We start from the raw sequence: 15124 nt of genomic DNA, 5'->3' as shown, positions 1-15124 counted from the left end.
GTTTAATAGTAGTTACTTGGTTGCTGTCTTTCTTCTTGTAGCTGATCCGATGCCATCAATCCCGTGGTGGAGCCTGTGGAGACAACATTCAGTCTTACACTGCCACAGTCATTAGTGCTGCCAAAGTGAGTACATCATCTGCTGCTGGGAGAGGTTATCATGTAAGATAATTATTAGGTTTCCCTGATGAATTGTACTGTGTGTCATCACCCCCAAGTTCCCAGTTCACAAAAGAGGAAAACATAGTAAGAAACAGGCTAGCATTAGCACTGTGCCTGTAGTACTGATCCTGCAAATCTCTGAGTAGCCATTGTTTTACGCAAAGTATTCCTGTCGTTCTGAACTGATTTTTGAGACATGTTATTTATTACAAACAGCTACAGTTATTCTTGTTAGTGACCCCTGGTATAGGAAAATCATAGTAAAATGGATTTGTGGAATGACTAGTCATAATATTAGAAGCTTACATGATTAGAAATCAACATTGTGAATTATTAGTCGTTTAGCATCATGAAAACTGACTTTACAAGTGCTTGGTGTTTTTTGGACTAAATCACACTAGCATTTTATGTTTTAATCTCTCTGAAGGATGACAGCGCAGTACTGGAGCTAATTAATTACCTGGCAGATTTCTTTGAAGGTTAAGAGTTTATTAATGACTGTTTACATATAGGTTCCACTGCCTAGTTTTCTTAGTTCAGATGACAGTATAATATCCCTCTGTTTTCAGAGAAATGTCTGGGTTTTCATAGTATCAAAAGAAGACCGTGGCTTGGAAAATTCTTAAATGACCCAAGGAGTATATGGAACTGTTGTTTTACTATTCCCCCCCAAAGCTGCTCCTTTCCTTGAGGACTTGCCTGCAGCTTTTTGCCAAGTAATTTCTTTTTCTCACACACATACACACACACAAAGTGAGTTTTGGCATTGTCTGGCAAACTTCGTGCTGATTACAAGCTTTCATTGTAACCACTAGCCTTTTCATTTCTGATATGCACAACAAAACAAACCTAATAATAGGAATTAAATGACAGCACAGAACAGAAAGCTCAGCGTCACTGAAGAAAACAACAGTTACAAGAACCCACAAAAAGAGACATAGGGCATGCCATCTCATGTAAAAACAAAACATAAAAACAAATATATTCCATCAGCATAGCTTTGAACACAATCTCACTGTGGCTGGAGGTGGAGAAAAATCACAGTTTTTTACATTGTTGAGGAGAACTTGAATTGCTGCTCCTCTGAAGACGTCGGAAATTTGCTGTTTCTCTTTCCATGCTTTCACCATCAGGGAAAAAAAAAAAAAAAAGGAAAAAAAAAGGTGTGTGTGGGAAATCTTCCAAAACTCCTTCAATCTCAGCATAAACATGTTTTCTATAGCATAGATAAGTTTGAAAAACCAACAGGCTTAGTGTGATCAGCCACAGTTTTGATCAGATGTGGTAAAATCTTACAAACGGATCACTGTGATGCCAAAGCCAGGACTGCTCATGACTGAAGAAGAACAGGCCAAAGCTTTTTTAAACCATATAATGATTGTCAAAGCATTCCAGTAGGCATCGAAGGCTAAGTAAGCACCATTCTGTTGTAACTTTTTTTGACAGACTAAAAAAGTCTGAAAAAAGAGGACAGCTTTTATAGCCCTAACCTCTAAAAACCGTGGATAACTAGGTTTCAAAGCCAGTAAGGACCAAGGTAATGATCTTACCTGCTGAGTGGTACTAGCCAGGGATCATAATCCAGAAATTCCTACATTAAAGTGAACATTTGCAGCACTGAAGTAGTGATGTTGTATCATGTGAATAGATACTGAAGATAAAATGTGTTTGTAATCATAGGAAAGAGAAGGTTGTTAGTCTCTCTAGAGTGATAAATAGTGAAAGTTAGGAAAACGGATAATCACAAAAGCACAATCTCTGTCATGCTTTTTATTTTGCATAGCACATTGCTTTTGCTCTGGACTGAATGTTAGTTGTTACTGTGATAGACAAGATTAATACTGATACTGTTTTAAGTATTCATATGATTTGGCTCTTGAGCATATCTCAGCCTTACTGTATTGATTTGTTACTCATGTCCGAGTGTGCAACACTAAGTCTGAAATGTTAATTTTTTTACTGATTTCATTTAATCTTGGTTTACTGTCTAGCAGGTTTTCATCTCTGATAAATAAAATGCTTTCTTTTTGGCAAATACCTACTCCAAATATCTGTTGTTCTTTGTCCATCTCATTACCTCACCATAAACCTTACCCCTTGCTTAAATAAGACAATTTTTAAACCTCTACTGCTGTTATATCCTATCTGCCTGCAATAGTTTGTAATTTGCTTTGATCAGCAGAGGTATTGGATTTTTTGGAAGTGGTTGTCCTTTCCTGTTCCCTACAGTGTTTTTTTTTTGTTCAGAAGCGATTCCATAGAAGTTCTTGTTGAGCCCTGTTATCTTAAGTTACAGCATTTTCTCTGTTTGGGTTCCAGTTTCTTATTGAGGGAAGTGAAGGAACCTTCATATAGAGAAGAAGAATAAAGCCGAGAGCAAAGAATAATTTCAACAGGGTCACCTTTGAGAATTACCTTTCAGATTCTCCCTAGAAGGTCTCAAAGGCAATACAGAATATTTACTTTAATGGTATTCTCTTTGATGATAAATATTTTTGAGTGTCCTGGTAGTGAATAGTGGGTTTGTCCTCAGTGCGTGTACTGCTGTGTACTATACTTGATGCAGAAAATAAATTCTGTCCTTAATCAAATAACTTGGGAGTCAGAAGCTCTGCTGGTAACTGAGAGCACCAAGTTCCAAATTGTGGTCATGTTGAAGTGTGGTGTTTACTGATGCCAAAACTCTTGTTCTGGTAACATTATGAAGAATTCCTTTGTATCATCTTCCCATTTGATTTTATAATTTCTAGAAGGGTTTTATTTTGAACATTGAACTTTTTCCTGGTTTTCCTTAGATGCATCTTGTAAGAGCATTGCTTTTTGTTGTTGCTGGAAAAACACAGGCATTTTTTCTTCGCTCGAACTCTTACTTTAATTACCCCACATTTGTTTGGTGGCTCTCTGTCTGATCTTGTTCTAAAAAGCTTTGGTAATTTCTGTAATTTGACCAAGCAGAAGATTTCTGGAAAGAGAAAATGTGTGAAGATTCCAATTTAGGTTAATGATTAGCAAGGGCAGAAACTGATGTGTTTGGAAAAATGAAAATATTGTTACATGTGGGATAAAGATTCTTTTCACTCTAGTTGAACAAACACGGTAGAATGGATGCAGAATATCTTTTAGAATAAACCACTTCATTACTTAATAGTATTAGTGATGGGAGAATATTCAGGTGCTTGGTTTGAGATGAGCATCCAAATGTGAAATTGCTTGTTGTAATTATCCATATTGATCCATTTTTGGATGCAGCAAGGAAGGGGAATTTAGGAAAAGACATTCTTATGTCTCCATGCTTGTTTTTTTTTTCCCCCTATGTCTTGTTGAAGAGAGGTTTGGTCCCACCATGCCCCTGGGTGAGTCAGGTTTCAGCTCACTCTCTGTTCAAGTGGTGCTCATGCAGACCTTCCCCATCCTAATGTATCCCAAGCGGTCACACTTGCCATGCTGTTTGAGATCAATTTCCTAACAGGTTTCCCCCTGTTCTGCCTCTTTGCAGAGTATGTGGCAAGAGCGGGGAAGGGAAGGGAAACATCTTTGTGAGGCATGAGCATTTCAACAAACATTTAGTTTGAACTGGAATCTATAATTGATAGTATGTTCATTTTGTTCAAACTAACCATTAGGCTTTCACATCTTTGACTACCAAGCCATATTTCTGTGATATCTCTTTCTGCTTTCTATAGATTTTTCATTTGTAAAGAAATAAATCATTTAAAATGTGTTTATTATGAGAAACAGGAACAATTTTGTCACTAAAAGGAGTTAAGACCTTTGTTGGAACAGAACAGCCTAACAGGCACCGAATGATGCATTTTAATTTTCTCATCTAATTAAAATTGTACTTGTTTTTCAAATAAATGAGGTATGAGTGCATACAGTTATTTTAATTAAATGTATGTTTTTCTTCATATTTGAATGAATGAGAACAGTCTTATTTTAGGGTACATGCGAGCATACAGATACATTGTGTGTTTGTACAATGCGCATCATTACTTACAAAAGGAACTGGATCAAGTCTTTCAATTTTATTTCTAAGAAAATTTCACTGGGTATGCATTGGCAGGTTCCCATGACAAAGGAACTGGGACAGTGCAAACTTTAACCTTTTTAATTTTAAATTTATTTGGTCTGTCGAATGCCTAGCATCAAATTATAAACCAAGTTCTTCTCACCTCATAACTTCTTTAGTTGATTCTTTCTCCATATCTTTTAATCCTGTAGTGGTGAAGTGATTTAGCAAAGGCTGCATCTGTTTTCTCTTGTTACCTGATAACTTCTTAATGAGTACTAACAGCTTATGTGAGAGCGAGGTCATTAGCTCTAATGGATAGAGGGGACAGCTGATATGGCATGGGAAAGGTTAAAGATTACCAAAGAAGTTTTTGGAAATATACACATAGCACAAAGAAGTAAGTGTCGTAATGGTTTTGCACTGATATTTCTGAGCTAATGGCATTGGCCACATCTTTGTACACCTATTACTTCTCAGTAGTCCCGCAGTCACAGTCTACCATGTAATGGTAATGCATTTTGCTAGATAAACATGTTAAATTTTTTTCTAGAGAGCTATAAATTTGTATTTGGCACTTCGTCATACAGTTTCTCTAGCTAAAACATTAAAAACATTTTCTAAAATAGGCCAGTTGCAGTTCTTGGTCTTTTAATTTGCATAGGTATTTTGCCATATAGTACTTCTGTCCTGATTTTTCTTTCCTGCTGTATAAACTACCAGTGCATTTTAAATGATTGTAACTATTGGCCAGAAAACTGCCTTGTCAGTTTTTGTAGGGAAAGTTGAAATACGTTCTTGTGATGGCATTAGGTCTATTTTAGGTCTATTGCGCTGATACCATTACCTGGTACGTTTTTCAGCCTTCTGAATTTGCCACTGTTAAAATTTGTTTTTTTCTCATTTGTTGTGTCTGAGTATTAAAAGAAATAATAAGAAACAAATGGCAGGATATTACTAAAGACTTTAAACCCCAAAGACATTTCTGTGATAAAGGCATGGCTCGATTTTAAGTGGTAGTATCTCCATTAGCATTAATGGGGTAAGTACATCAGCTGAGGCATCTCAGAGGTTAATCAGGCTTCCTGGCTGGATATTGCCATCAATACAGTGTGGCGCCTAATTCTGTTGGCCCTTCAGAGGTTTTCCTGACAACACACTAACAGACTTTGTGTAAGTCATTTCCTATGAATTATTAAAACAAACGTTTGGCTGCTAATTGATGAACACTAATGTGTTTTCTAATCACTGCAGTTTGAGATTTTAGCACTAAACAAAGCAATTGCAATTGATTTGTGGCTGCTTCTTGGTTTCAGCCTGTGATCCGTACGTTTTTTTTTTCCTTTTCAATTTAGCAGGCAGCTTAGCTTGACTTTTTAGTTAAGAATTGGCTTGTTATAGTGTCATTCCATTCTGATCTCTTTTGCTATTTCTTGTTTATATTGCGTAATAAATCTGCTCAGTTCTTTATAGGCAAATAAGGCACAGTCCTTGATTCAAGGAGAAAATATTTAAAGTTGTAGTTTGGGTTGGTTTTCTTTAAATCTGTATCTCTCCTACTGTGTGCACTCTCCCTCTTTCTCCAAATAAAATAAAGCAACATAAAAACAATCTTCAGCATCTTTAGATGATAAAAGCTGGTGCAATGAGTGTGTTTTCAAACCCATGTCTGGAAAACATGCAGGCTATGGAAAGTCCTGTGATTTGTAATGGGATATGTGTGTACTTTGTATAGAGTTGTCCCTTCTGGTGCCTTGAGGATGGCTTCTTTAATTTTGCTGGGTTTGAGTCCCATGTTCAGTTTTAATGCTGCAAAAGGCATAATTGCTGAGAAACGAGTGGTTCTGTCCTGTCTATCAGAGGCCAAATTGCTTGTCTCTTGCACTTGTGCGGAAGGCATAACTATTTCAGTATTAACCATTAGGGGCTACAAGTATTGCTCTATATAACACTGCCCTCCACACACACCCATCTTGGCTTTATTGTTTGATTCTTCTAACTGTCTGTGCTCTGTGCCTCTTGGAATAAGTAACTAATAAGTTAAAGAGAGAAAAAAATCGTAATGTTTAGGCAACATAAAAATATTTCTTTTTTCAAGAATTTTTGGAAGCATTTAATTCCAAAACAAAGATGAATACTTTACATTGATAAGATGCTAATTTTTTTCAGGGTATTTCTGTTATATCCAGCCTTTTGCAGTTTATATATCACTTATAAAAACATTTGTTTTGTGTTCTTCTGGTGTGCATAATCTACTTATATTAATGGTGTTGAGGAAAAAATTCAAGATGGATCCACAAAACAGCCCTAAGCATTATTTATTGGTTCTCTTCCTTTTTATAGACGATAAAGACTGGACTTACGATGGTGGGGAAAGTAGTTACGCAGCTGACAGGGACGCAGCCTTCAGGAGCAACCGAAGAAGAAATTTTAGCTCATAGCAACATTCGTCGAAGTCCTCTGGTGCCTGGAATCATCACCATCATTGATACAGAGACAGTTGCAGAAGGGCAGGTAATAGAGTTCGCACAGAAACCAAATATGCATTTGTTTTCACAAAAATCTCAGGAAAATGTATTTTATGCTTTTGAAAATGAAAAATAGATGAGATTTTTGCTAGGTCAGAAACTCTTACAGACACACGCAGCTGTGATAAAGTTGTATTTGGGACTGAAATTAAGCCAAAATATATATTGTCCTTACAACATATTTATGTGACACTTTGACAAGATCAAGTGTGAAGTGTCACATTTTGTCTCTCTAACACTTGTTCATAATTGACATTGATTTATGCTGATCAGTTGAAATGTATATGTAGTCTGATTGCATTTATTAATATATAATGTGGCTGGAATATGTGGTTGTCTAGAAATATGGTGAATTGTTGAATTCCAGTTTAAAAAAGAGGATGAGTGGAGTTGGATATTAAGTATAAAAACTTACAATTTTACATAAATTTGAAAACTGAAATGTGATCAAGCATGATGCTGTTTTGTGAGGCATATGCCCTGTTTTACTAGTAATATACAGTACAGTGTGTCAGGCAAAATAATTTAAAAAATCCATCCCATTATCACACAAACTTTAAATTGGTGTTCTGTACTGTCTTTATGACATAGAAGATATCTGTGGCTTTTGTGTTTGTTTCTATCAGTCATTTCAATTTTACTCTGGTCCTGGAGGTCAGCGTTTATGCAGGACTCCCATACACTTCATTATTCTTTAACTATTTTATAAAATTGTTCTCCCTATCTTGACACTTCTTGAATTTAAAAAAGAAAAATCCTGTATTTTTTCTTGTTTTCCTCCTACCTTTCTGATGCTTATTGCAGGTAAGTTAGTAAGGTATTAATGACAAATCAGTAGTCAAGTTCTTTTCTTTTCTTACCTGAGAGTAAAATGAAATGTTTTTCTTGAAAACCAACAAAACCCCCAGTATGCTGTTTGAGCTGTGGTTGTGCCTGAGAATTAGTTTTGGAAGTACTTAGCCAAGTAATGTTGCACTGAAAAGTGATTGTTCACACAACATTATAGGCCTTTTCTTGCAAAATTAAAAGAAAAGAAAAAACGAGAATGGAAAAAAGAATTTATTTTACTTAAGGTCTTAGAGTCAGGTCTTAAAATAAGTCTGTTAAGTCTGTTGGCCGTGGGGTTTGTTTTTGTTTCCTGGAAAAAAAGTCTTTTGGCTCTTTTTATACTGCCAGGAAAAAAAAAAAAAAAAAAAAAAAAGAAAAAGGAAGAAAAATTCTGCTTCATAAATTTCTCATGAAGCCTTGTTTAATGCGGTCATTATTTCTGATGGTCATTGTGCTTTGATTCTTCTGCATAGGTCTAGGGAAAAAAAAATGATATATCTTAGGTTTTTAAGTCTTGTTATGTATGATTTAGAGGTTTTATGAACTTGTCCTCTGACCTTAACAATAGTAGGGAGCTATCAAGCCTAAAGGGCACTATAGAAAAGTAGTTGTAAAAATGATAACGTTTGGCTTGTCCAAATACTGCTGCTGTAACATAAATAAGCCATCAGTTCTAGTAAAATATTTTTTGTCTTGAATCTCTAGGGAAGGAAGCTCTAAATTAGATATCCTAATTGTTTGTATGTCTTCTGTTTGTATTTTTGTGATCTGAAGTTTTAAAATGCTATTAAATTAATAATTTATTTTCAGTGCTGAGACTTACTTTCAGAATTATCACCATTTTTTTCCCCCTGGGGAAAAAATGAAAGAATCTTTCTTTTTGCATTGTTAGATTTTCGTGATCCAGACAACTTTTTAACAATCTTTCCTTACTGAAATGTGCATCTAGCAAAAAGAAAGTTGATTAAAAATAAATGGTCTAAATAAAGAATGTCATTCAACACTGCCCCAGTAAAGAACCTTCTGGTGTAAGGGGTGTCGGCTGTGCTCCCAAGCCCCACTGAGTTCCCGTTCATCACTCCAGCTGTTTCCACGGCCTTTGTGCACACAGCCCTGTTGGAACACAGCAGATTCGCATTTTGGTAGTTGTGTGAATCGACTTGTCCCAGGGCGCTTGGCAGGGATCCGGTGCTTGCGTGCTGGCAGAAGCAGGCAAGCGTGCTAGTTTGGATGGCACGTATTTGTTACTGGCCGGGTAGTCCTGGCTACTTTTTAAAGCATAATTCAGTGAAGCTTCAGTTCAGGAAAGCGTTTCAGTGAGTCTGACCTTTAGGTGATGTGAGTAATCCCACTGAACTGAATGTGATTGCTCATCTACTTCAGCATAAACTCGTGGTTAAGCATCGTGCAGGTTGGAAATCTGTGCGGCTGTTTGAGCTGCATAGATCTTCCGCATTGCTTTAATTTCTGCAAGTGTTTTATTCTGTTGTGGCAAGCTGGTTTGATAGAAGTCATCCAAGCTACGTTATGGCTGACACTTCGGTTGAACTAGAGAAGTGATTGAGCAGGTTGATGAATGCAAGATCCAGCCTCACCTGTGGTTAAGAGAAAGTAGTTGCTGCACAGCAGGATCACAAACGCCTTGTATAGTTTGGCCTCTTTTCTTGATGGTGTGTGGCAGTGATTTTGCCAGTCACTGGTTTTATCATCCCAGTTTTCAGATTCCAGGTGGGAAATAAGAGGTCTGGATGGGTACAAAGAAACACTTGGCGGCATTCCTGCTTTCTTCTACAATGAAGATGCCTTTTGGAATATTTAATTTTTGCTGGCCAGGGACGCTGCTGGGTGTCTCTGTTCGTTACCAGCGTTGGTCTTCCTAAACTGACTAGGAAACCACAAGCATTAGTAATGCCTGCTGAGTGCTTTCTGTGCTGAATTCACAGTTTGAAAGCCTTGAATACTTTTCATCATACTTGTGTGTGTGTGCATGGTTTTCAGAGGTTGTCAGCCTAATCGTAAATGAGGGGAGTTTCAGAAGCAGAAAAGAGTTACTGTCTTATCAACAGACTCCTCGTGAGAAAGGAATACCTCACCTCTTTCAGGTCAATAAAGATTTCTATCTACCTGCACAGCCTAACAAAGAATTTGGGTGTTGTAATGAAGGAAAACATTTCCCAAGTAATAAAATATATCTTTAAGATAGCATATAGTAAAAAAAAAAAAAGAAGATGCCTGTTTTAAAAAGAGAGGGGAAGTGGAAGAAGATGACAGTAAATGTAAATCTAAGGCAAGCAAGCATGTCGTTTTGAAGGAGAAATAAGCACTTTTTCCACTGGGAATTAGGATTTTGTGTGTGTGTGTATATATATAGGCTTGCAAAGTAATGATGCATGTGCTTGTCCCTTGACTTTGAGCATAGCAACATAGAGTTTAAAGATGGAGTGAACCGCTCTGTGCTTGTGTATGAACATACAGATTAATTTGCCAGTAGGACAATTGAAGGAACAAGTTTTGGACATGACCCAGAAGGACTAACTACATCTCTACGTTTTCACCATTTTTTTTTTATATCTGCTGTTTCAAAGATACCCAATATGAAGAATGCGAGATGGGAGTAAATGCATTTCATGAAATGTACTGGGCTACCATGGCAGAGGTTGAAATGCTAGCTTACCCCTGAAAAATATACAACTAAAGACCAAAGAAATCTTCTAATGTAATCTTGCAGGATTAAATCTGCAGGGAAAATATTTTTAATAAACCTTATAAATGTAGATATTGTAGTAAAGTCTCAAACCCAACAGTTGTTTATATGATAGCTCCTACCTTCATAATTGGTGGTACTTTAAGAAAATTTGAATTATGGGGTAATTAAATGCAAAGGAATGTGGAATTATTGAAGTTGGCTGTCATGATATATTTGTAAAGGGAGTCAAAATAATTATCGAGATGCCCAAGTAACTTTGTGGTAAACCAAAATATGTTAACAAGGTTGTGTGCTTGTTTAAACTTCCTTCTAATGAAGTGTTAGCAAACTTTTCAGTTAGATGTAATGACTATTTATTTGAATCTGTTAATTAGTTGAAATGGATAAAACTAAAGCTGTACAGATGTCCTCTTTTGCCGTAATTGGAATTAAATGTGTAAGACTTTAGTGGCTTGAGTTTTAAAGAAAAATTATTTTCTTTCGACCTTTGTTTCTGTATTCTTAATTAATTCATCAACTAGGCCACCCACATGTAGTCTGCAATAATGACCTTTCTCAAAAGTGGCCAGTTTTGTGACTGAATGTAAATCTGTTAAACATCTAACATTTAGTTGACAGAGAAATATGTGGCCATTTAAAAATACAAAACTTGATTCTTAGTGCTTTTGATAGAGCAGTGTGATTGATGAGATATCATTGTGTTGCTTTCACAGGTCATCCAAAACTCATGAAAATATTTGAGGAAATATTTTAAAAATAACTTATAAAAATAGGATAACATGTTGATCTTTTTATGTTTTAAAATGTGATTGGTGCTTTTTTCTGTTCCCTATTAACTTTTTATTGCATTAAAGAGGAATTTTCAGAAAAAAAGGCAGACTGCTGCAGTTTCAAAAGTTCATTTTCATTTCGTAAGGAGTTGATAACAATTGAACCAAATGAAGATGCTTATCAGGAGCAAGAATTGTTGTGAAACTTTGGTCTAGAGGAAAAAGAAGCTAGAAGAATAAAGCGTATTCAATAATAGAACTTCCAACTACATGCGTAATTCCACTGGTCATTAACACCAGTGCTTTTATTTATAAGAACGGTTTCACAAAGGTTAATTTGATGTTCTGATGCTCATATATTTGGCATCAATTTTCTTCACTTTTTATATCTACGTGTATTACAGAAGAATTCTTTTTATATATAAATATAAAAAGAGCAACAGGATTCCCTCAGAGCATAATACTGTCTGCCTTACTTTTATTAAAGGAGATCTGTTTTTTGTCAAGAAGACATTTTTGTCTCAGATAAATGGTTCAGGCTGAGCACAAGGCTGTTTTGAGTTTATGCTGGATTCTATTAAAAGGAGTGCAGTAGTTAATGCCACAGATCTATCACTTTTAGCCCTTTTCCACTGATGTTTGACCTTAGCTATAAGTTGGGGGAGGCTAATTGGGGGGGTCGGTGTGGAGGGGGCTGGTTTTTGTGCATACGTCTTAGGAACTGAAGCAAACACTGCTCTAACTTCAGCTATTTAAATCAATGGAGATCTTAATAAGTGTATATACAAAGATTTCTCTAGTATATAATACCCATATTTATAAATATTGCCAAACATCTTTGTTATTACGACGATGAGATTATTCTTTCTTAATTTGATTAAGAGTAGGACCTGCGTGATTAGATTTGTGTCCATTTTTATTTGTGTTACTTTCATGTTTTATTTAAAAACATGTCTCCACTGGGATAAGTGGTGTAATTTGCCTTGAAAGATTAAAATAATTGAAGTCATAATTAGTAGTGGCTTCTGTTCAGCAGTATGGAAAATACAACGAATGAAGAAAAATATGGCATAGGAGAAAAAAGCTTTGGCTTCAGCTATCTCTTGCCCTCAAAGCAAACGCTGTTTTCTGATAATAAATGTAATGATCCCCTAGGTGTTTTGTCTCTTTCTGTTTTAGAGTAAGATAAAGAGGATTTGATTCATCTTCGATCAACTATGGTGTTCTGTTGAACTCTAATAGAGCTGGCTTGAGAGCTGCAGCATTGGCTCAGTGTCTCCCGCTATGGACTGGGTTGGCTGGGCAGCTTTTTTGAAAATTATGTTGCAGCTCTCTTGATAAGATAGTATTTGGGCATCAGAAACAGGCTGAATGCTCATTTACAAGGCCGTTTTGGTAGAAGAGCCTTAGTGTTTTGTTTCTTGTTGGTTTTTCTTAAAATGGTGTTTCTATTTGTAATGGTAGGGAACTCTGCAAGGAAGATACTCGAACATCCTTATGAACCTCAGTGACTATGCAATTATAAGAGTATTGCTAAGATTTATGAACCTTTTTCAATGAGAGACTCTGTACGGTCTTTTACTCTTAATAGTAGAGTGGTTAGAGGCCACTGCCTTGGAGGTTGAAGCTTGTTTGGGATGAAAAAGATTGCAGGCTCGGGATTCCTGTGGGATTTGTATGTTCTGTGCATTGGGAAGCTGAAAGAGCTGCTTCCTTCAAGCTTTTTGACAGCACTTGCATGCATTATTAGGCAATTTGTACCACTGTTTTGACTTCCAAGAAAAATTTCCAACTCTACTCTTTTCAGTGGTAAGAAACCATAAACTGGCCGAAAGGAACTAGTTGTACAATGTGGGTATTGATTTAATGTGCCATTTGTTAGCCAACGGGCATCGTTCTCTCCAGCACCTTTGCACATAGCGTCTTCCACTTCTGCCTTGGCAAGAAGTGGCTTCTAAAACTTGGGAAGCCTCCGTGGCAGAGCCTTGAATACTTCTTCATTCCTGTACAGCTCCAGTCTTCATCCTTGTCTACGTGAAATCTGTGCTATTTGATCTATTTAGATTTATATAGACCCTGTTGTACCAGGGCAGTTATATCCATTTAAAGGTCTCTAATACAGAAAATAATGTATTCCCATATAAAGCATCTCATGTTGTATCAGCATAATTTTGTTTTCCTTAGGTTGTATACGATGGTGAAAATCCTACTATGATTTTTAAAGCTATGGAAGTTGTAAATTGCCATGTGAACCAAGCTTTTCTTTTGTGGCATGTTTGGAAGGGATGTTTCCAAAGAGGCTCCTCTTTGGTTGATGATGTAGTTAAGTCAGCTGCTGTAATTCCTTTGATATTTTTTTTCTCCCTTCCTTTGTAGTGTTGAAATTGTAAAAAATGATGTATGTTTTCCCCAACTGTCCACGGCAAAAGTGCAAGGGAAGGACATGACAAATCTTGCAGTGCAGCCTATAGGTTTAAATAGAAGTTGGTGATTTTAAAACGGTACTTTTCTTCTCTGTTCCACAAGGATTTTTTTTTTCATGTTGATTTTAAAAAGATGAACATTTTTTCCAACTTCATCTTACCTTGCACAAGCAAGTGTTGTTTCCATGTGTGTGCTTCAGAAGCAAGTATTTCAGTTCTCTGGCCGCAGTCGGTAGGGAGTGACAGATATCAGATGTCAAGAAAGGAGGTGATGTGGCACGATCACAACCTGAGTTTCAGATTCTCCAGTATCCAAGGATCTGCAATTTTCTGAGTAACGAAGGTGCTTTTTGGGGTTTTTCTTTTTTACGCGCCCCCCTCCCAACTTGGCCAATGCAGGATACTAACATAATTTTACTTGAGTCTGAAAGATCTGCATGAGTCAAGCTTTGGTGGCAGGCGAGGGTTTTCAGGATCCACAAGCTTACAGTTGTTTTTCTTTCATTCTCGATGGGATGTTATGCTGACAAGTTCTTCTTCCTTGTATTTCTATCACAAACAATGGAATTGTATAACAGCTAAAATAAGGACTGGTTTGCTGTACCTGAAAATCAGCTTTTACAGTGAAAAGAGATTTTTTTTAAAAGTCCGTTTAGATTAAACACAAAGGGTGTTTTTCCAGGAAGGTAATTTTAAGCAGTGATTGAAAATAAAACATTTCAAAGTGTGGAGTCAGCATAGCGTACAAGTAATAGATTTGGGCTTTAGTGTATTCTCAGATTGGTATGTCTAAGGTGTTTCACAATTTTTGATGTTGTCAGATTTTTGCTTTGTATCTTATTTCCAGAGGAAAAATATTTAAAGGTTGTCTTACCATCCAGAGTGTTCCTTGTCTGTTAAATAGGGGGTTTATGTTGCAGGGATGACAGCAGTGGTACATTTATCACGAGTTTAAAAAAAAAAAAAAAAAAGACCATGCTGAATTAATCCATTCTACAGTCTGTAGAAGATGATGCTATGTAACTTTTTAAGCAATGATTTAGGTACTGTTGATACCTCCACATTTCTAGATTAATATTTTTTGTTTAACAGACTAGATTTAAAAATAAAAAACCCAACTTTTCTTTCTTTTTTAAAGCTGGTTTATGATGTTACTTTATCATTATTGTGTATCTTTAATTAGAGCAAAATATTTAGGATAAGACTGGGTTACCTAAAAGTGGAAGCTGTGAAAAGATGTATAGGAGTTATTCAGTGCAGTTTATATAGGCTGAGAAAAGAACACTGTTCCTTTGAAAAGCTCTTAGGAAGATCTCCAGACCCTTTGGTTAGTGGTTCTGGAATAAGCACGAAATGCTGACAACGGAAAGCAAAACCATAATTGTGCTTATGTGACAGTGCCAAGTAATTTGAACATTTAAAGTAAGTCAGGCGCAGGCCTCTTCATCCATATTACGTGACTTCTTTAAACACTTAAAGATGATTTCTCTTTTTGAAGCATAAAAATATCTTCAAATTATTCTGATATCTGTTAGGAATAGGAAGTATTAAAAACCTTTCAGATTATCTTTGAAGCAGCAGACAAGTTGAAATGGGAAATTTTGCACTATCTTATTAAGAAGGTGGGTTTTATTTACCACAGAAACTCTTTCTATTAAGTCCTTTTCTGACAGATCTTTCTCATTATTTTACTTAATT

At 36.2% G+C, this 15124-nt stretch overlaps 1 protein-coding gene across 10 annotated transcripts in view; it reads left to right on the top strand.

Moving 5' to 3' along the window:
• The window catches only part of BCAS3 (BCAS3 microtubule associated cell migration factor), a 369883-nt gene that overhangs the window by 71355 nt on the left and 283404 nt on the right, over positions 1-15124 (top strand). For all 10 annotated transcript variants that reach the window (XM_040618651.1, XM_040618679.1, XM_040618660.1 and 7 more), the window contains exons 11-12: positions 42-125; positions 6514-6684. In XM_040618651.1, coding sequence (XP_040474585.1) covers positions 42-125; positions 6514-6684 — 255 coding nt within the window. The remainder of the gene's footprint in view (positions 1-41; positions 126-6513; positions 6685-15124) is intronic.

The sequence above is a fragment of the Falco naumanni genome, chromosome 1 (genome assembly GCF_017639655.2).
Source record: "Falco naumanni isolate bFalNau1 chromosome 1, bFalNau1.pat, whole genome shotgun sequence".
Taxonomy (NCBI): domain Eukaryota; kingdom Metazoa; phylum Chordata; class Aves; order Falconiformes; family Falconidae; genus Falco; species Falco naumanni.
Note: the sequence above shows the minus strand (reverse complement) of the source record. Positions and strands in the feature narration are given on the sequence as shown.